This window comes from Abramis brama, assembly GCF_963993115.1.
Source record: "Abramis brama genome assembly, chromosome: 14".
In the NCBI taxonomy this organism is placed as follows: Eukaryota; Metazoa; Chordata; class Actinopteri; order Cypriniformes; family Leuciscidae; genus Abramis; species Abramis brama.
The window spans coordinates 9,602,642-9,625,914 of NC_139976.1; the positions used below are offsets into that span (position 1 = coordinate 9,602,642).

Here is a 23,273-nt window from a genome sequence, read left to right on the forward strand (position 1 = left end):
CCTTTTAAAACTTTTTTTTCCCCATTATTTGTTGCTTTCGGGTTCTAACACCTTCTCTTACCATTGATTATCGATAGACCATCATCTTTCATTATCTTTTTCACCTGCTTCTCTCTTTTTATTATTTGTCTATTTTCTTTTTACATAAAACCTTCCTAACTCAAAATATAGATGCATCTGAAAAAAATATCACAGCTTCCACAAAAATATTAAGCAGCACAACTGTTTTCAGCATTAATAATACTACATTATTTTCGAGCAGCAAATCAGCATATTAGAATGATTTCTGAAGGATTAATGTTAATGGCTGTAGAAATTTCAGCTTTGCCATTATAGGAATAAATTGCATATTAAAATATAATACAAAAACATACTTTGATAGAGAAAACATGCCTAATCAAGTTAAAAATCATCAAATGCACTTCAGGATGTGATCCCTTAGGCTAATGAACTATACTTGCTGGAAAGAATTGTTTATTTCAATTACGATTATATAAAAATAAATCATACTATTTATTGAAGATAATAGTCTTTTATTGTATTGCTGTTTTGCCGTTTATTAAAGCAATAAGCCACCTGAGGGTGTTCGTTAAAGTGGTTTTACCGCAGATTTTGATGTGAATCGGCCTTTTGTGGCTTATTGCGTCTTCTTTCTTGCAGCCAGCCACAGTGGCCACATTCTGCAGCCGTTGATTCAGCACATCTCGCAATTAACAGAGCTGACAAGATCCCCTCCCCTCGTCCTCCTCTTCCCCTCTCTGTTCTGCTCTCTCCTCCCTCCGTCTGCCGGCTTCGTTCTGCCGCTTTGCTTCAATTAGTGCGATAGAAGATCAGAAGTGCGTCAGCCCTGTTTGTTTTTTTATATTGTGCTGCTTTCTCTCTATATCAGTTTAAACTATTTTTAATGGCATAACCAAATGTGTATAGCAAAAATAAAATATAGCAATATTTATTTGTTTTGTGGTGTTTAGAAAAGTAAAGGTAAATACATTTTAGAGAAAAATGAACAAAAAGTTATGGTAACACTTAAAGACTTTATGTATGATGCATAATAAAGGTATTCATAATGTTCGTTATAATGCATTATATCTTTTCATAAATAATTGTCACCAAAGTTAAAATGCATTATACTATTCACACAGATTCCTTGTTACTGTACATCTGGAATTTGGTTGTTTGGTGTGTTTTAATGCATTAAACTTTATGAAGGTGTAATATGACTGTGGTTACAATTATTCATGAGACCATACAATTCATTATAAGGTGCATTACAATGCATAATTAATACATTAAAAATACTTTTATAATGCTGCATTATACATAAAGGCTTAAGTAAGGTGTTACCCAATTTACTTTTAATGAACAATTATGAATTAAGTAATCTAACTTAAAGGATAAAGTATGTTAAATATCTAGTTAAAGGAAATATGTGAGTAATTTTAATAATTTTAATTGTAATAATGAACAGTAACAGAGGAACGCATCTCTCTCACACAGTCTCTTACTCTTCTTTTTTTTTTTTGGTCAGGAATCTTTGTTCACATATATACGATTACAGGGCTGTACGTGTCTCTGTGTGACTATTGTTCTCTTCCTGTAGGTTGCATGACATGCAGTTTTGTACTGTACATGGATGTTGAGTTTGTCGTGCACTTGAGAGGCTGTAATCTGAAGCACTTTATTGTGCCCTGCATGTAAAGGTATATGATTGTGTCGTGGGTGCCGGTGGAGCTGGTATTGAGTTACACTCACAGCACTTCTTAATGATTGGAACAGATTGACTAGTTAATTTAATTTAATTTCTTCGGTTTATTACTGTTACTTTTTTTTGTCACTGATTTAGTTATTTAAATTAAACGGTCCTTGCAATAAAATATGTTGAAAATGAAATTAGTAATTAGAAGTTGAAATTAGAAGTATTTTACAGAGAAAGATGGAGGTATGGAGTGGCTGTTAATAATTTGTTTATAATTTCTCATAGACTAAAGAGAAAATTACCTCCATAAAATAAACATTGGCGCTCAGCTCACCAGGGTTAATGTCTGTGTGCATATGATTGAATAGGTAGTTCTGTGTAGCACACACACACAAACACACACACACACACACACACACACACACACACACACACACAACCAACCACAGATCCTCTTTGACTTTGTTTGGGACACTGTCCAACACTCCCCACCTGTACTTTTCACTGCTTCTCAGTCTTACAGAACAAAAACAGTGTCTTGGCTTCTGAGCTCAATCTCAGTTTGATCTGGCACACTGAGCTCCTGTGGCTCCATCATTCTTCATTTAGATGAATACAGTTTTCATTCAGACTGGGGAGCTGTAGTTTACAATAAGTGTGTTTGATTAGTTATGTGTGTGTGTGTGTGTGTCTCGTCACTCTAGCCTATAATGGTCTTTGCTGGACTGCATTTATTGCTCATCATTAGAGTGTGATTGCTTTCAGACTGCCGTGCTGCTCTGCTCTAATTGTTGGCATTTAAATTAATTGTGGAACGGAGGGATTGGGGTGATTGTTGCCTCCTCTTCTCCTCTCTTCTCTTCTCTTCTCTTCTCTTCTCTTCTCTTCTCTCCTCTGGTCTGGCATCAACTGTGGTGGTCTGGTCTGTTCAGTTCCCATTTCCTTTTTATCTCTTTTTTGAGACTGCACACTACCGTTCAAAAGTGTTTTTTTTTTTTTAAAGAAATTATTACTTTTATTCAGCAAACATGTATTAAATTGATCAAAAGTGACATTAAAGACTTCATTGTTTCAAAAAAAAAAATCTATGTCAAATAGATGCTGTTCTTTTGAACTTTCTATTCATCAAAGAATCCTGAAAAAACGATAATGGTTTCCATAAAAATTAAGCAGCACCACTGTTTTCAACATTGTTAAGATTAAGAGATGTTTCTTGGGCAGCAAAGCAGCATATTAGAAGGAAAGATTTCTTAAAGATCATGTGACACTGCAGACTGGAGAAATAATGCTGAAAATTCAGCTTTGCCATCACAGGAATGAATTACATTTTAAAATAAATGAAAATAGAAATAGTTATTTTAAATTGTAATAAAATATCGCCGTATCATTGTTATTACTGTATTTATGTTCAATTAAATGCAGTCTTGGTGAGCATAAGAGACTTTTTAATAATATAAAAAAAACTGTAGTGTACACATACACGTTAGTGTATACATGTGTACACAGTATACGTGCTCAAGGACATACACACGTTTACAAATGACTGTGGTGTTTCAATTTCTATTTCCCTGTTCCTCGTCTTTGTGCATGTTCACGGTAATGTGTGCGTCTCTCTGTATCTACGCATGCTGCAGGAGTGTGTGTATGTGTGCGCTCCGCGTGAGTGTGTGTCGATAACATTGAAATTCAGTGGCTGTAGGAAACAGGTGCAGCCAGAAGGCCCGATATTACACATCTGGACTCCCCTGTGATGTCACTGTCAGCAGGACGCTCCACTGGTGTCAATTAGTAGGAGAGGCAGGAGAGGGGGAGATCTCCTTCCCTGCTCCTTTGTCTCTCAATCGCTCTTTCTCTCTTCCAGACACACTCACACATGTACCTACACAGTCACTTACGGTCTGTCGCCCTCATAATCTTCCTCTTGAATGAAATGATATGCTCTGTCTCTATCACACTCACACTCCCTCGTTCACATCTCTTTCTCACTTTCACCCTCTTGCTCGTGATTGATATATGTGTTACACAAAGGTTTAATTCATGCCCCAAATGTCTGTTACTATAGTGAAAGTCTTAACAAAGGTTCTTGAGGTGTGTGGTTATCAGTTCTACCAATCACAAAACAGTTGGTCAATGTTGCTGATAAAAACTCTCTAATATCGGCTGATGACTGATATGGCACCAATTAATCATGCACATCCATCGTCTTTTTCCAGAGTTTCCTATTGTGTCAGGACTGATGGGGTCACGACAGTGTGTGTGTTTTGTAGGCTATGGGACAATGGCTCTGTGGAATGCTGAGGATGAGCATTATGGACTGTTGTTTACTTTGGCCCCAGACCGTTAAACTTTTAACTGCATCCAATTAAACAGTGTGCAAGGACAGGGTGTCTCAAGCAAATACATGCACAGAGGAACACACACTCAAAAAGACACCGGGATACTCTCCCCTCAAACGAGTACCATTTCACTGACAGACAAAATCACACACACACACACACACACACACACACACACACACACACACACCCCACAGATGGCCTGTAATAGCTCTGTGTTGTGGGCGGCTTAAGCATGTGACCCTTGTGTGCCTGGCCATTGACCTCTACTGGTCTGTGGTTGGGTTTCAGCCATGTGCTTAGTTTACACATAAATATACCCCACTGTAGCCTTCACTATCTCAGGAAACAGTTCAGTGTCCTTGAAGATTGGAGTCAGAGACTAGAGTCAAGCTGAGCGGCCATTTACCTCTCTTTGAACCAGTAGGACGTGTGTGCATAGCTGTTAAAAGAGCGTGTTGTATTGGTTTGTGTCTGTGAATGTGTCTCTCTTTATAAATATGTGTGTGTGTGTATATATATATATATATATATATATATATATATATATATATATATATGTGTGTGTGTGTGTATATATATATATATATATATATATATACACACACACACATATTTATAAAGAGAGACACATTCACAGACACAAACCAATACAACACGCTCTTTTAACAGCTATGCACACACGTCCTACTGGTTCAAAGAGAGGTAAATGGCCGCTCAGCTTCACTAATATATACAGTATATATATATATATATATATACTGTATATATTAGTTTTATGCACTAAAGTCAAAGGCAAAGCTTTCTGATGATATTATTATTGGTTATTGAGTCAATAATAGGATGCTATTTTTGTATTGTCTATTAGTTTATTCAAGAATAATTAAAAAAAATGCAATTCATACATGCAACTACTTGAATACACCTCTTTTATGATGAGTTTCTTTTTATTTCTGAATTAAAATTATTTTTCATAGTTCAGATTGTAAAATATCATGGGGTGCGACTCCCCAAAAACTTGATATTTATGTATTAATAATTCATGAAATTTGTAAAAAGTACTTTTTACCTTGAAAAATATATTTAAAAACTTTTTGAAAATAAAGATTAAGATTATTTTTAAAAGTCTGTAATTTTAAATAATTGTAAACAGAAGTTCTAAAAGCTCTTGTTTAGATGAGCTACTCATAAATGTCGAGTAAAGAACTGAACTTGTTTGTGCAGGGGATTCTGGGAAAGGTTGTACCATGCTGTAGGGCTTCATGAACCTGTGTCCAACCACAGCAAAAGGCCAAAACTGTCACTCTCTTTTGTTACGTTTGTTTATCCTGACAATGTTCTCTCCCCTCTCTCCTTTCTCTCTCAGCCCCAGGGTATCCCCGCTTTTCAGGGAGTCTAGCCCCCACCTTCCTGTCCATGAGCCCCCTCGATCACCATGGCAACAGCAGCGTACTCTATGGACAGCACCGTTTCTATGACACTCAGAAAGGTGAGTGAGGTTAAATTTCTCCTGTCAAGTAACAGTAAACAGTTTATGTAAAAGTATTTGTCTAAATTTCTTTCTTTCCTAAGATTTCTATCTACGAAGCCTCCCGTCGCAGCCCCACCTTCTCTCCACCAATCACAGCCTCCCACCATTATCTAGGACCGCTCTCGCCCACCCTTTGGACTCCTGCAGTCGTGAGCGGGAACCTGGGAGCACAGCATCCCAGAAGAGCTCCAAAGAGACGGGTGTAGCAGAGCGAAGAGTAGCACCCGGAGGGAAAGAGAAAGAAAAGAGTAAACAAGAGTCCAAGCAGGATCGTCATCATCACGGTCCTCCCACCCTTCACCACCACCACCAGCACCATCCACAACACCACCCCCATGGCCTAGAAGAAAATTTTCGGCACAAAGATGATCCCAAGACACTTAGTTCCTGCCTGCTTAGCACCAAGACCCAGAATGGCTCTGATCCAGGGGCCACAACCAGGGGCTCCCTGCCCAGTTGTGTGGGGCCGGGGGCCTCAGGTCTGGGGACTGGCCGGCAGACCAGTGGAGATGGTCATTGTTGCAAGGAGGGAGTCAGTGGAGAGATGCGAATTAGTGAGCAGCCCTCAGACTGTCTTCGCCACAGTGCCATGTTGGGCCATGCCCACCCAGTGCCCTACTCCATGCCCCCTCACCTGGGCCTAGGGTCTGCCGTGGGAGCATCCTGGCTACACCCAAGTCATCCGCACCATCATCATCCTCATCATCCCCACCCAGATCTCTTCTGCCCACCACCCCCTGCTCCACTAACCATGCCCACTGCTCAAGAAAAGAGCCTTGGCAGGGACTCTGAGGTGACAGGGCCTACGTTTGTGCCCTCTGTGGGGCCACTGAGAGACAAAACCAGTGGACCATTCCAGCTAGGAAACCCTCACTGTCGAGGTGTGGGAGGTGGGATGGTCGGGGGTGGTGCAGGGAAAGAAATGAAAACTCCTGAGAGGAGTAGCAGTGGAAGTCGAGCAGCTACCCTACTGCCTCCTCCGAGTAGCTGCCAAAGAAAATCTTCCCAGCAGCAACACACATATGGCAAAGCAGACAAGAGCCCAGACTGGCCCCCGGGCCCCCATTCACGCACAAACGAGGTTCAGCACAGTCAGAATAGGCATCCCCACTCGGCTCGTTCATGTAGTTTGGACAGCACTGAGGAATCTGATGCCTTCCGTCCCTCTCTGCCACAGGGGACAAAGGGTGGCCATCAAGTGAAGAGTAGCATTTATGCCAGCACTCCACCTTTCCGGGACTGTACCCACTCAGGTCCGTCGAACAGGGCTTCGTCCGAAGGTAAAGGTGCAACAGAGATTGAGTGTACTCTTCAGAGGAACAGTCAGAGAGTTGCACGGATACGTCATCAGCAGCACAGTAACAGGGCTAGCACTGGTGGACAGGGTCCAGAGTTGGAGCATAGCAACAGCGCACAAGACAAGAGGAAGATGGACTTGGAGTCCAAGTCGCAGGGACACAGCGGGCAACAGACCGGCAATCAACCGTCCTGGGAGGTGCAAGGACACCCGACTCGGCTGGATGAAGAACCGCACAAGGCTTACAACTCTCTGGGTGCTGTTTCCCAGACTTCACGTGGGGACCAAGGGCCTCTTCCCCCTCTAACCGCCCCGCAGGAGGCCACACTGGGCCACCAGGGACCTGAAAGCAATGCCATGAGTAGTCTAATGAAGTACAGCAGCCAGCAACCACTGCTGTTCTCTCAGAAGAGCCCGTTTGGTGGCCTGGGCTGCATCAAGCAGGGGGCAGTAACTGGGGAGAGGAGCGAGAGAAGCGACAAAAGTGGGAGCGGAGCGAGCAGTGCTCTACAGGAGGCGAATCAGACCCTGCCCCCCAGGAGAGCCTCATCATCTGGGGAGAACGCGCGTTTGGAGCGGGCGGGCAAGGACTCAGGGGAAGCTCAGGGGGAGGGAGAGGTGCGACAGCCCCCTGTAGGGATAGCAGTGGCCGTTGCCAGGCAGAGAGAGCCCCTGTGCCGCCTGCCAGACGGGCATCCCACCCACAGCCACCATAGCAGAGTGATGCCCAGCATGAAGGGTAAGCGACTCTCGACAGGAGGTCTGGTGTGTGTGTACAAGTGTGCGTTCTAACAAGCTCTACATTTTTCAGTTTACTGGATGTGCTTGATGAACTTTTGTAAACTTCTCATGCAAAAAAAAAAAAAAACATCTTGAGATTAAAGGAATTGTCACAAATAAGATGTTTTGGTTGTTAATCCAAACTACTTGTCATCCCATGATATTTTGTAGGTGTAACCTTGCCAGATTGTGTTTTTTAGGTGTTACGGTGACTGCCAAATTGCTCTTAAATCTTCATTAGGACACAGTGTACAATATTCTCATATAAACACATGCCAAGATCATACAAATGTAGGATGACAATTAACAGCCACCTGTTAAGTTAAACATGCTGAATAGCTATTACCCAGTTGCAACACCTTGGCTGTGTCTGATAGTTGGCTGTGTCTGACAATGCTACTTTTATACACAGTATAAAGAGACAGCAAGACATGAATGCAATAAATGTACTTTTCGGTGCCTGTGATATCCCACTATCCTGTACCTCTGGTTTGACATTTGATTGAAAGAATATAAATGTTGTCTGAACAAGTGAAATTACTAAATAAATTATTAAAGGCAAATTAGTTTTAAAAGCACATAATGGTGCGTCGGAAGGTGATTTTAAATCAGTTTTAAAGGTTTCTTTGAGTCAATTACTAACTGGGCAGCTAGGCAGGTTGTTGCCTTTGATTTCAGACACAGCCACTGAGACTTTTGCCACAGGATGGTCTTATGTTTTCGATCAGAGGTGGGTGTTCAGATTATGGTGCTGAACCTGTTCTGTGTTAGGTGTTGGACGCCCAATGTACCCGCTGGAGCGGGAGATGGATGAAGACAGGAAGAGAATCTGTGAGGAACAGCTTGGACTGCCTCCATTCGACAGAGAGCGAGAACTCCTCCTCAGGTATGGCTTTTAGTCATATGATGTTTCCAAAGATCAACCTGCAGAGTCAGCATGCTACAGTGTAGTTTTCCTGCCTGAGAGAGTAACATTGTGCCATTTTGATGGCCTCCCCTCAGGGAAAACAAAGACAGAGTTGAGTTTGCCAGGATCCACCCCTCCAGTAGTTGCCATGGAGATTTGACCTCACACCTTATTGTGCCAGGCGGTAGCCAATTAGGCACTGAGCCATCTGCTCACGCCCACCCCGCCCATCATCACTGGATGCCTCGGACAGGAAGTCCCTCCCTCTGGATGGGTCACTCTTATGGTGAGCAATTGCCATCTGTTTTTACTGTTTTGATGATATTAGATTACAATATACTTCATGGTCTTGTTGAATTTCTGCATGTGTTGTTTAATTAGTTTTACCCTACTAAATAATCAATGAATTGCCCATTAGTATTGAAACTTAAGCCAAAATCTTTCATCATTAAGCAGTTTTCCATGTCTGTTCAGGTCTCAGTCATGCAGCATTGCACCAGAACTTGACCCCAGGCTTCTCTGCAACCATGCCCAGCCCCTTGCAGCCAGTCTTGCCCCTGCCTCAGGACCCCTCCGCCGCCCTAGTGGTATTGCCTACCGAGCCAGCAGCCCACCCTGCCACTCATCACCTTGGTAAATTTCCCAAAATTATTGATATTTTAATTATCCCAGGAATTGCGCTTTTCTAGCAACAATGCCAATAGGTTAGGATATAAAGTGTATGGAGGTTATTGAGTTCCACATATATTCAAAGACCATGCAAAAGAAGAAAAGCTAAAATATTTGTAATTGTTTGTGCAGTGTTTTATTTATTTATGTATGTATAAACCACTTTAGACTTGTTGTGAATAGTCCTTAAATGGATAAATGACCCAAAAATGACTCTCACCTTGTTCCAAGCCCGTGTGACTGACTTTTTTCCGTGGAACACAAAAGCTGATTTTTGAAGAATCATCACACAGCTTTTTTTTCCTTCATCCAATGATCAATTAATAACTAGAAATAAACAGAAATTTCTTGTCTGGGTGAACTTTTCCTTTAACAGCAAGACAGTTGTAGCAATTTAATCCTTGATCAGTCTGTCCACTTGTTTTGTTCCAGAATTCTACACTGAATGCCTTCCCCTTGGGTCTCATGTCCCTTCCCCCTCTGCACAGTTCCATCTCATCCCCTTCTGCCCCTGTATCATTCTGTAATCATTATTGTGAAACGCTTCACTAAGCCAAGCAGGCATTTACAGCACATTGTAGTATGGACTTAATGGGAACAGTTTCACAAGCGGCCCTAATGCACACTCTGAATGCGCAAAGTGGAATTATTCAAACTGTTTAAACAAATTATCATTTCAAGTAGATAGCTTGCGTATTTGACTTTGAGTGTGTGTGGGGGGGAAGGGGGGCGTATGCATAGATAAGCATGTGCGAGTGAGAGAAATGGAGATCTAAAGTCACTGTGTGGGTGTACGTTTCAGGGTCTGTTGGTTTAGATTAAATTTGTATGAATACGTTGTTCGCATGGCAGCAGAATTGGCCCAGGTGGGCTTTTAGGAGTTTGTCTCCTTTGTGTCAATGTGTGGAATCTAAGAAAGCGAGGGGTGCAGGGAAAAATAACAATTTATGGATCAAAATGTTTTGTTCATTTTTGCACAGCGAAAGATCATTTTACTACTATATACTAAGTATATATATCAGTTTTTGGCCAACATTATTTTAAAAAATGTATTGGTATTGGTCAATATCAAATATTTAATTTTGCTTGCTTCCATTTGTTTACCTTTAGACTTCCTTTGCTATCATCTAATGCTCACTTTTACAAAGTTTACCTTAAAGCACTAATAAATAATAACACTGTTAAATGTAATCTTCAGCAAATCTCAGAATGAATATTAATTATTCATACTGTATGCTATAATACTTAATATCCTAAGTTCACTTGCAAGCATTTAAAATGACTGATTTATTGGTTAACAGCGATAACGTGAAAATAATTATTGGCTTATCGGTATCAGATAGAATTTTAATAACAACGCATCCCTGCTCTACCTGAACACTGAGCTACTTTAAACCAATGCAATATTTAGGATCAGCTCATGCCAGCAGTTTGTGTCATTCTCTGGTTAGAATATGGTATACTTAGCATGTCTTTAATGGTTTTATTGGTTTATTGGTTTTTAACTGTATTGCACTGTGCTTTGTCATGCCATGCTGTATTTGGCTGTATTTGTGCTATCGTGTCTACACAGTTCTGGCATTGTGCTTTGATTTGTTGTGCATCTCTGTATGTCTTTTCGCCCTATTTATCCTGTGCCTTGCTATGCGCCGCATCATTTCGTGGCTTTTTGCTGTATTGTGCTGTGCTCTGCTGTCCTGTGTTGTGCGCCTCTGTTCGGCATTCCTCCTCCCCACACTGGCTGTGAAATTTAATTAGCTCTCTGCTCCTTAGCGTCACACTCCCCTTTCCGCAACAAAGAAGGGAAGTGCATCCATTGGATCCCTCCCTAGGGAAACATAACCCTGTCCCAGTAATCTTTCCCAAACAAAGGTCCTTGCCATACATCAAGGAAGGAGGGGCGGAGAATATGCAGCATGCAAAACCGAATGGCTGAAAGAAAAACATATTGTGTTGAAATTTCTGTGGGCTGAGGCTCAAGGCTGAGACTAAGTGCTTTGCACAGCTGCGCTTCATCCCTCTACACTCTCTCTCTCACTCTCCCCCTTCCTCCGTCCTTCCTATCTGATCAGCTTGTTTCAGAAATGACCAACTCCTTTCAAATTTCCTGTTCGCTTAGCGATTAAACAGCACAAAAGTGCATCTGTGAAATGCCTAGTCACATGTAGGCAGACTTTGACTTTGTAGCATTAAGTCTGGTCCACATTTCAGCTTGTCTAGTTAAAGGTATAATTCATACAAAAATTAAAAATCTGGCGTCCTTTCCTCATGCTCATCAAAAATAAATAAATATATATATATATATATATATATATATATATATTGAAGAACTATTTTTGTCCATATAATGAAAGTCAATGAGGTTTTTCATTGTTTTTAAAAAAAAATTATTGTATTGTTCCACTAAAGACAGTAATACCGGTTTGGAACAACATGTGGGTGAGTAAATGACAGAATTTTCATTTTTGGCCGAACTATCCCTTTAACTTGATATTAAGCTCCTAGATTTGATTCACTAACCTGGCAAACTTGACCGAATCCAGTGATTTATTTCATCCCCGCTGATTGTATCAACCCAGTATCTTGTATCAGTAACACAACTTTGTTTCCAGTTATTTCCAGCTATTTAGCGTCAGTCAGTCATATTGGAACTGGCTATTTTAGATAGCACTTGCTGTTTTTGCATGCAATATGCATCAGGTGGCCAGTGGGTGCTGCCTTGTGAGGCCGAGACAACGGGTGACCTTAACGCTTCCATGTCTGTCTCCTTTCCTCAAGAGTTTGTCTCTGGATATAACATCTGTGCTCCTTTTTAAGGCCAACACCGTTCACCTAACCCTCATTACAGGCATAATAACCCAACCCAAGCTTTTGTGAATGAGTGAGCCATTTGGGAGTAGACCCTTCTTGCCCGCTCTCAGCAGGCTGTCAGGAAGGTCTTGTCAGAGGAGCCACATTCATGTGACAGTTTGAGACAGCAGCGCTGAATCGTCTTGACTGGCACTGCGGCATGCGATAGCCAGAGATCAGGCAAGTGTGGCTGGTGCGCTCACTGGTGACCGTCGTTTTGCGTTAATCCGCTGTGGTATGGCCAGGCTAACGGTGAGTGCAAGGGACAGACAATGTAAAAAAGGAAGCCGTTTGCATTCTCTCTCTGCCCACGGATTGAGTGTGTTCCATTTTTTCCCTGGGGACGGAGGATGACTTTTGGAAAGAAAAAAATAGAGTAGAAGAAAAGAGGGACGGAAAAGGAGTGGAATCTTATAGCCGTAAATCAATAGGCCTTCAGAGCGATAACTGAGACTTGCCTTGAGGCAAAAAGAAAAACCTTTGTTCATTCTTTTCTCATTCTTTTCTCTTTCTCTCTCTCACTCTCTGTAGATGTAATGGAGCAGCAGGGACTGTGGCCCCCTGTTTACGGAGCCCGAGGGCCCGCCTCACACATGCAGCATCCCGCTGTCTATTCCCGCACCCAGTTTCTACGGCAACAGGAACTCTATGCGCTGCAGCAACATCAGCACCAGCAGCACCGAGCGGCACAGGCAATGGAGTTGGTGCACAGACACAGTCAGTCACAGGTAACACATGAAGGAGACAGCACACATACATATGGGTAGCCACCTTTCCTCGTACCACTCAAGGTGATTTCCCAACAGCTATTTCTCTACTGAAGCCCCGCGTATTTCAGCAGGCCTACCCAGGGCGCCCGAGGTTATGAAAAGTCTGTCATTCCTGCTCTCAGATATTCATAGCAGTTATAGCCAAAGAACGGCCAGCTTTCATTTTCAAAGTGCATTTAAATGTTGGAAGTTTTGAAAGAGTGGGATTCTTCTCAGGCACAGGGCAGGATTCAGGCTTTTATCTGGCTGCTTTTGTACAAAGAAGCAGAGCAGAATGCAAGTGAACAGTGGATCATTAGCACCCATTGTACTGCGTCCCTGGTGCGTGTCGTTATGCAAGAAACCTGAGGTGACTGAATCATATCTAGCTCCATGTCAGCATCCCCTTTCCACTATAAATGCATTTCAGTTGTGATACAACTGGAAATAATGTTGCTGTAGTGCTGTGTTATACAGTCTCTGAAACCTGTTTGTAATTCCTCTGTTTCTGCAGAGGAAACCTGAGGATCCCCCCATCGATCTGGTTGAGGGATCGTCTGAGCTCCGCACGCCTAAGCACACGAAGCCTTTCTCCGTTGGAGCCTCCGCTAAACCTCCCCCCTCCTCCTCGTCCCCAGGGGGCTGCGCCTCTCGTCTTTCGCCCTGTTGTCGCTCACCCGCCCCGCGGTCCCATCTCAAGAGTACGTCCTGCACGCCCTGCCCTGAACCCAGCCCGGCTGTGGCCGCCCCTTGTTCCCCTTCACTCAGCCCCCACACCACCCCCCACCACCTGCCAAAACCCGCCGAGTCCCAGGACAAGAGGGGTGAGGGCCAGCCGCCACAGGACTACCCTCAGTCGCTGGAGCCTGGTAAGTGGAAAATGGCAGCATTCATGTCTGTTATTTCAATAGGACGTTTATTCAGTGAATGTATTTAGTGTACTTACAGAAACAAACATGCATTGTATGGGTTTACCTGTAGATGGGTGCTATTGTGAACATAAGTGGCAGGGGTGTAGTAATAATATGAAAAGTGGGAGGAGGACTCATTATATACCTTGTAATCTTGGCTCATTAATATTAATTAGGTCTCATAATGTTGTTTACTTTACATAATCACAACTTGTTTACTTAAAGGCAGATGCTGGAAAGTTAGCTAGTAAGAACCAATGAGGCTCATTCTCGTGTGTTACACAGCAACCAATGAGTTTTTTTCTCGCGTGTCAAGCAAGTACGGTTGAGCTTCTGTTTATGTTTGCTGATATCATTGGTATCATATATACTATTGGCTGATACAAGCCAATTATAATAGACAAATGATCAAGAGACCCCCCCTTTATTTCTAATTGCCATAGCTATAAGAAATAGCTTTTCCATGGTACAAGTTATATTTTCCAAAATAAAAAAATCACACAGAAATAATAATCCAGTCTGAAAAAAGGGGTAAACGGAATAAGCCAAAATCGTGTTTTTTCAAATTCGCTTCCTATCCCAATGCCCTCATATTTGAGTCAGAAAAAAACACAGCAACTAGAGGAAAGAGACTGGAACATTTCATTTCATTCTCAAGGTTAGGGTCTTGCCATTGCGCCTGGCTCCACAAACCCCTGGGGGAGAGAGAGTGAAGGAGAGAAGGATAAAAAGAAGAGAAGAGATGGAAGTAGAAAAAATAGACCGTGACCACAGGGACGATCAAGAGAAGAGAGATATTTCGCCGCAGATAAGATACACAGAGCCTTTGAAGGACTTGTTACCCTTTGATTACTGGAGACAATCTCCCTGTTAATATGAATGGAAGTATAAGCGCTGACTTTTCACTTTGTGTTTGTGTCTTTGCACCATTGTATCCATTTCTGACACATAAAAGCATAGACTCCATGGAGAGCAGCTAGTCGTACAGGGTAGGTATGAGTGAGATAGACAGAAAACAGTAGGGAGGTCAGTGAGACAGCAGACAGGGTCTCTCTTATCCTTCAGAGGTCCTTGAGTGCTGGCTGGCGGAGGGATACGCATTCATCTGGCGGATGGATACCATCAATAACACAGCGCTGAGGTGACAGGGCTGGCTGTGCAATCACACCCAGACACCATGCTGTCATCAATATACTCGGCTATGCTGCAGATCTCATATAGAGACACACACACACACTCTCACTTTTTCATGCACGCAGCATTCCCTGCACAATCGTTTTCACTCACATGGCGGACGAGACGAATACACACTCTCACTTAAAGACTAATTTATACACAAACATTCCTCTGTGCACTCTTTCTTTCTCTCGCACACACTACATCCATAACAACTTGAACATAATTCAATATTCATGGAAAATTCGCTCATGCCTGCGCCATAGCCTTTATGGCGCCGGCTCCATTATGTGTGTGAGTTATACTAGATAAACGCAACGAATGGTACACACTGTCGCTAATGCTTCTGTATACAGCATATATATCACCCCTCTCTGCACTTCAGCGGCAGGGGGCCGTGCCCCTTAACTGACAAGGTCATATTGTGATGTGTATTACAAATGAATGGTAATGGGTTGCTGGTTCGCTGTGCGCTGAAGTGTGTTTCAGGAGCAGTTAAATCTTTATGCTTGTAATAGAGTGACTTCAAACAAGGTTGAGGAGCCCAAACTAACATCAGTGTTTATGGAAACACTCAATCAGTTTTATTCCCATTTTTTCCTGCAGATCTCCCTCCTGGCTACACTTACCCCGCCATCGCCATGGGTTACAAGGGTGGCCCCTCCCCTCAAGAAGTCCAATTGGCTGAGCATGCCGACTTGGAGGCGGAGCAAGCGGAACCTGCAGAACCTGCACCTCAGCCCCACCCCCTTTCTCCGAAAGAGGAGGAGCCTGTTTGCCACGCTGGTGTTGGCTCTCCTACTAGAATGTCCCAGGAAGTAGAGGATGTAGCGGAGGAGGGTGAAGTGACGGACAGACAGGTGGATGAAGGACAGGTGGATGCTACTCTCTCACAAACTTCCCTTTGCCCCGTTACTGACTCTACAGTAGCGGACTCCCATTCGGACCGGACAACCATGATCCCCAATAGCCAGACTAGTGAAATGGAGAGTCCAGCGCCAGCTGAAGACAACAAGAAGCAAGATGAGGAGCTACAAGACCCTATCCAGATTTCCATGACGACCACCCAGGATTCACAGTCTGTGGAACCTACCGAGCACGACCCAGAGAGGGTTGCTGAGCATGAGTGCGCGTCACCCACTGACTCACCCTCGCCAGCTTTCTCCCCCTGTCCTGTGCCCTCTGCCCTGGGGAATCAGTATCCCGGGAGCTGCATTTGGAGCCTGGAGCTGCTCATCGCAGCAGCACTGTGTGCCACACGAGATGCCCGTATGACGGCCCCTGTACCTGTGTCTGGGAATGCAGTGGCCCCTAATTATGGCATAGAGTTACTGAGTGAACTGGCAGAGCTGGAACGATCCCAACAGCAGAGCAACAACATGGGAGAGAATGGAGGTAAGGACGAACATACACATATGCCCCCCCAATATTCAGGTTACCAATTGATCAGTTTGGGTTTTTCAGTGGTAGATTCGTAAATTCGTACTCCGTTTTCATTGTGTGTGCAAAATGTTCAATTTTCAGGGGAGTCAGCTTTTGCAAAAGATTTTTTATAGGATTTTTGCTAGCAAAATGGAGGTTCATGAATGAGATGAAACCCTAAAAATTCCCTATAGGAATTATTTTATAAAAGAACAAAAAGCAAACAATTTCTGTTTGTGAGTGTTACGAACCCCTAATCAAACACTCGTTAAAAAGACACATGAAGCGAGGTGCAGTCTAACCAACAATGTTTATTATGGACCAAAAATAACGAATGCACACTATCTCACGTTTCCTAACATTCACACAAAGGAAGACAAAAATAGAGATAAAATAAACATTCAAATTTACCATACCAAAACCAAGACAACTTTACAATAAACATCACTCTGAAACGAAGGAGTCAACAATATACGCATTAGATCAACAACACAACAAAAAGAACACATGAAAAACAGCTTTGCATGTTTAATGAAAAACATTTCCAGCACCAACAGGTTTACAAAAGGTAGTTAAAAAGCCAGAGAAATGGCCGTTCTGTTCTTACTTATCACAATAGAAAGCACGCCCAATCACACACAATTTAATTCCTCATCAGTGATTTGCATGAGTGGTCTTGTAGCGCTGTGATACAGGCGGCAGGGGAAGACCACGACAGAGGCTTTCATTTTTTTCCTTCTCCCCACAAAAAGAGGTGCAAAAAATAGGGTTTTCAGCTCAGCCAGATCTCCAGGCTTTGTGTGAAGGAAAGATAACAAAGCCCCCCCCCATACCGCCATCCCGCCATCCCGACAATACGGTGCAGAGACGCACCGAAATACACACAAACACTAACTCTCAGCTGACCGTCCAGCTTTCCACTTTCATAGGAACCCACACACACTAGCTCACTCAACTGTGCACTAGCTCGCACTCCTGCCTTCTTTTCCTGCCTACAGATCAAATGCTCCCCCGTCTTTTGGGGTTCAGCACTTCCTGTGGGAGAGACTAAGACGGAGCGGTGAGGAGGGGGTCGTGTTTTTAAAGGGCTTTAGCCTGTCTTAAAAGGCAGCTCTAATGATAGCTAGTTCCCCCCGGGTCCGCCGGATTGGACTGTGTCCACTCACTCATCCTGAGGGACGGCTCCCCTGCCCCTGCTCCTCAAACCTGTTTGATCACTTTTATAAGCCTCATTTTAGATGGAAAAAAAGCCTCTGCGCTTTCCCACAGCTCTTCGAGTCCCACAGTGCGAAGTTGATGAAATAGTAAAAACAGCTGATCTTTTTCCTCTCAGGACGCCGCCGTTTTTGTCGGCTAATTAGGCCCCATTGTTGTGAGCGCTGTTTTAAAGGCTTGTTGCTTTTCCAGGGACCGTTTAGGGTCTCCCTGCCAAAGGATGTTTTTATTTACGCCAGCATCCTCTAGCAGCTGAGAAATCCCCAACTCTCACACCGCTCAGGAAAAAAATTCTAACCGCATTTGGCGCTGTGCATCGTTTTAGCTGTTTGTGTGTGTGTGTGTGTGCGTTTTCTGCCTGTATTAAAACAGGAATGTAATCTGCTGTGTAATTCTTGTCTAAGCGAGCTGCACTAAAGGGACTAATAAGAGAATATGATAAAGCTCTTTGCAGTGGGGAAGAAGTCATCAATAAACACGCCCGCCTCTGAATTATTAAAGAACTGGAGGTGAGGCGGCCGCGCGGGCTGTCAGGACCCAGTCTCTCGCCAGCTAAAGATTTCATATGCGATTGGGTTTACTCTTCAGTGATTTACCGATTTGATTTCAAGCATCCTTATCTATGGCAGACGTCTCAGGTGCTCCGCTAACATTCCTTGCGGTGTTATGGGCATTGTGATGTACGGACAAATAACGTGTGATAAAATTATATCGATTTTGAGAGGTTCTTTGAAGTATTGTAGGTAGTTGTTATTGATTGGTTAGTGATATCACAGCGTTACCGCTTCCCCCCCCCCCCCCCACACACACAGATGTCTAGGCTAAATGTTCTCAGAGAGCATTATCTGTCTTTTCTCCTACCCTCTCTCATTTTCATTTCTTTTTTGGGCCTCAGCTTTTCCATCCCTCTCATACGTCTTGCTTTCATTTCATCACTCTATCCATGTGCTGTTCCATGGCTCTGGTCCCCACCGGTTTCATTACGGCAGGGCGATGGGCATCGATTTCAAAAAGACCACCACAGGGCTAAAAGTGGCACAATGATTTCAGCCAGGTGGGAAACCAAAGACCCTCCCAGACCCCCATAATCCAGTCTTCCTCATCTTGTATTTCATTCTTTTTTCCTTTCTGTTCACTTGTCTCTCTCACTTTGCGTTTCAGCTGAGAGATTTCCTTCATGCGGCTATAATTCTTTTAAAGCCTGTACAACGTGTCGTTCACATTTCTCCCTCCTCTCCCTCCCTTTTGAGGCAAATCTCACAGAATGTGTCAAGAACATGTCCATGTCATATTTCACCCCAAACAAAAATAGAAATGTATTATTTTATATATGTTATATATTTGTACATTAATATTTTCCTTGATGATTAAGAACATTTTCCAATCTAATTCTCATTACTGTAATGCTTAAATGTATTATTATTATAAATTAAGTATTTTAAAGTAGTAATTTAGTATACAGTGAAGATTTAGAAAATTATGGGAAATTCAAAGTATTTGCATTTTATTTGCAAATTTTTAGAACCAATACGATTTTTTAAAATACATTTTGACATGACCGTTAAGAACATTTTCTGCCCGAGTTCTAACTATTGTAATGCTATGAATTGCATTATTTTATTATTACTATAAATTGTACAGCATTTATTTAGTATGTAAAGTATTAAATCCGTATAAATTAAAGAAATACTACCATGATGATTACAGTATTTTTTCAACATCATTTAAAATGAGAATCAACATTGAGAATAATGGGGGGAAACATAAAATGTGACACTGAGAATCTTTGGGGAACATTTGCTTAATTGTAATGAAAAAAATCTTTCTTTGTAAACGTACTAGAAGAATCCCTTTGACTTTGTAATTCAACTTTCAAAAAAAAAAAAACACTCAAGATCTCAAGACGCCTGACCTAATGATCTTTAAAATAGGCTTTATTTTTTAATATAAAAAGCTCTTTTTTATTTTGTGGTAAATGTGATATGAGATTTACAGTTTTCACCACCCTCTTCTCCTGTCCTCTCGTTTGGTTTTGATCTCCTGCTCTCTGCCCTCTGCGCGCAGGTCTGCTCGTGCACCGTGCTTTTCCCCTCGGAGGAGAAAATTGGATTCTTTCCATGTTAGTAATGAGGGGATGTTTGCGAATAAATAGATAGCTCAATAAACACTTTACTTCTTATTGCCTCTCTCCCCTCCCTCTTTCCCCCCTTGTTCAGTCTCTCTCCTCGCCGATCTCATACTGTGCCCCTGCCTTGCAGTGACGCAACAGAATAGCGAGCTGTGGATGCCCGCTAACACAGACACAGACGCTCACACATACACACTCATGCAGTCTTCGCAGTATCCCCAGGCCAGCTTTGGCTGTCATGAATATTCAAGCCTCATTGGCTGAGTGGAGACTGAGCATGTGGCCTGCCCTAATGACAGTGATAAATGTTGAGAATTCGCCCTTCTTCATCTCTCTCTCTCCCCCTCTCTCTCTCTTTCTCTCTGTAACATGGCTCCTGGCATCTAAGCCTCATGTACAGAGATAAGCTCTCTGGTTAATAGCTATCATCATTGCTCATTCAGCCTCTGAAAGCACAAAGTGCTGTCAGGAAACAGCGGCGTGCTTAGAGGCGGCTTTGTACCGTTTGAGGCTTTCCTCTTTCTCGCTCTCTCTCTCTTCCACTCTCTTTTTATTTTTGCTCCTTCACAGGTTTTTTTTCAGCTTGCATCTACTGGGACAGACTGGATGTCTGTTTTGCTAGGTCACTTTTGAATATACATGGAGAGACAGAGGCCTCAGTTTACACATGGCATTAACATCTGTCTCAAGTGATTCCCACTAAATACACATGTACATGTAAACAGGGTTCATAACATTTGAAAAGGGTCAGAAAACGTGTGACCACATCTTGATGCATCTAAGACAACGATGAAGACTAATCGATTAAAGGGATAGATCAGCCAAAAAATGAACATTCTGTCATCATTTACTCACCCTCATGACATTTCTTCTTCTGTGGAACACAAAGGAAGGTATTTAGATATTTTTTTTTTTTTTTGTCCTGTGGTTTGGTTACCAACATTCTTCAAAATATCTTTTGTGTTCCGCAAAAGAAAGAAAGTCATACAAGTTTGGAATTATAAATTTTTGTGTGAACTATACCTTTAATCATTGTGCTTTGGGTTTTGAACTTTGTCTTCAAATTAACTTCAAATTTGATCTTAATCTCGTTTAATACATCTGAACCAGCTAATCAAGGTCTTCAGGATTATTAGAAACTTCCAGGCAGGCTTGTTTGAGCAAGACTCTCCAGGAAGTTGGCCTTCCAAGAACAGGATTGGACTCCCCTGCCCTAGGCGGATGTCTTTCTGTATCTTCCTCATATCTGTCATTGTGATAGAAGATCAGATAACGTGATGTCTCCTTTAATATCTTTATTTCTTCTCATTTTGTGCAGAAGACGACATGTTGACCTTTGACCTTCAAAGTTTGGCAACCCTAGCTGCTGCCCGGGCTTTGGAGCTGGCCCCGCCCCTTCCAGCAGACTCAACCCCACCCCTCCGCAGAATTCTCAATCTGCGCAGGAAGTGCAGGTGGACGCCACGGCCTGAACCGGTACATGTGACTCATGTTCATTTATTAACATTTGCTTGTTTGTACATTGTTTAGACTATAGTCAGCAGTTGCACTCCTGTAATGAATTAAACGAAAACTTCACTAAATAATACAAATTTGTTACTGAATGAAAATCTTTCCTTCAACTGTAGCTCTCAAATCTTATTAGTGCTTTTGCATATTCTAATTTGTTGCATTAAACACGTGATGCCTAATCTCGTAACGCTTGCAGTCAGGGCTGCATGATTAATTGAAATAAAACTGGCTGTGTGCAATTATCAAATCGCAAAGATTGAATTAAATATTATGCGCTGCACGTTTCAGAGCGATGTGCGGCACTGTGTTGCGGCGTTTTCAGTGTCTCAGAATGGCTCTGTTCACAGTAAATGCTGCTCCACATGAACTCTAACATTCCAAGTACTATGAATGCAACATTCACCATCTTCCCAAACTTGCAATTAAAGCATTAGCAAAAGAGCAAAAGAGAAGCTTTAGGGGCTCCCTGCGATTTTCTGCCACAATTAAAGCTTGAATGATAATTATTATTATTTTATACTCATATTGCTTTATAATAGCAACATTTTTGGCAAAACTTGTGCAGCTCTGCACATAAGCACAGCAAACCTGGAGCTTTTAAAAAAATCACATTTTAAATCGCAATTACAATTAGATTATTTCCCCAAATTGTTCAGCTCTACTTGCAATTCAAATAATTGACGGTCATTCAAATTATTTTAGTTATTAATGACTGAAATTTCAGTTTGTTTCTCACACAAATCTGTTGTATGGTTCCAGAAACCCTGAAATATAGTGCATGAGTCAAATGGACCAATTTTATAATATTTTGTGGTGCTTTTTAGTTCTTTTTGGAGTGTCATCACTATATTGTTTCACTCTATGGAAAAGAGCATTGTGAACGTTATTCACAATATCTCCATTCGCTTTCTGTGGAAGAAAAACGGTCATACAGAACGTTGAAAGGTATTTTTACTGTAAACTCACTGGAGATTATTCCATTGTGTAGGTGTGTCCTGTTAAGGGTACCATGGAAACGCTCGACCGGGAGGAGCTAGCGATGCGTGTGCGGCTGGCAGAACTGCAGCGACGCTACAAGGAAAAACAGAGGGAGCTTGCCAAGTTACAGAGAAAACATGACCACCAGTGAGTGAACCACAGACCACTTTCACAAATACACACCCTCCACATATAAATGCACTCCGCACACCTTTCAAAACCCATTTAAACACATGCACGGAGAGATCGAACTCTCTTCGATCCCCCAGCACACGCTCAGTCTCTCTCCAGCTCTTTCTCTGTCCCCTCGCAACGCTCTGCTGAGACCACCCAGTGTGTGCTGAGCCCTCTTTGCATAAGCCTGAGCTGTGCTTAAGTCTTTCCTCTAGTCCACTCTCACAATTAGGATGGCTTAGTGTTTCGTTTCATTCAACATCATTAGTGTGAATTAGAGTGATTGACAGGCTGTGTGTGTGTGTGTGCGTGTTTGTGTGTTTACAGGAAAGAAGAGACCTCACGCAGTCCAGCTCGTCGAGGACCCGGAAGGCCACGCAAGCGCAAGTCCACATCGGCACCCCCTATCCCCACAGACGCCCCTAAAAAAGTCAAGTGAGTGTTTCTCTTACAACTTGTTTCTTCATGCTTGGCGTTTCCATGTATTTGTGAGGGACACATTTCTGACTTGCAAAGACTTTCCTTGCTAGAAGAAAGGATCATAAATGGGCCAGCTTGTGTTTTAATTCAATTTATTGGTACTTCAAACTATGCTGTTATATTTTTAATCAGTCGGACTTGCGATTTTCCAGCGGCAGATGATAAAATGGGTTTTAAAAAAAAAACCTTAGACTTAGACCACCCTACATTTTTTCTTTTTCAATAATTCATTGTGTTCATCCCGACATAGGCTAACAATCTAGTTATAATTGGCTATATTTAATTGCTATACGAGATGTATAAGTTGCATGTGTGTGTTTAGAATCGTATAATTCTGCAGAGCAGCAAATATAGTGCGATTCTTCTACAGCTCTTTTATATTAATAATGAAAATGCTCTTTCACAGTTTCCAGAGCGAGAGAGTTGAGATTAAATTAGAGCTTTACAGCGACCAGTATTAAG

At 42.4% G+C, this 23,273-nt stretch overlaps 1 protein-coding gene across 5 annotated transcripts in view; it reads left to right on the forward strand.

The window, feature by feature from the left end:
* Positions 1–23,273, forward strand: part of bahcc1b (BAH domain and coiled-coil containing 1b) — a 98,988-nt gene that overhangs the window by 57,342 nt on the left and 18,373 nt on the right. For all 5 annotated transcript variants that reach the window (XM_084134485.1, XM_084134484.1, XM_084134486.1 and 2 more), the window contains 11 exons: positions 5,399–5,521; positions 5,605–7,599; positions 8,412–8,526; positions 8,643–8,833; positions 9,022–9,180; positions 12,598–12,794; positions 13,330–13,684; positions 15,509–16,297; positions 20,986–21,143; positions 22,168–22,304; positions 22,659–22,766. In XM_084134485.1, coding sequence (XP_083990611.1) covers positions 5,399–5,521; positions 5,605–7,599; positions 8,412–8,526; positions 8,643–8,833; positions 9,022–9,180; positions 12,598–12,794; positions 13,330–13,684; positions 15,509–16,297; positions 20,986–21,143; positions 22,168–22,304; positions 22,659–22,766 — 4,327 coding nt within the window. The remainder of the gene's footprint in view (positions 1–5,398; positions 5,522–5,604; positions 7,600–8,411; positions 8,527–8,642; positions 8,834–9,021; positions 9,181–12,597; positions 12,795–13,329; positions 13,685–15,508; positions 16,298–20,985; positions 21,144–22,167; positions 22,305–22,658; positions 22,767–23,273) is intronic.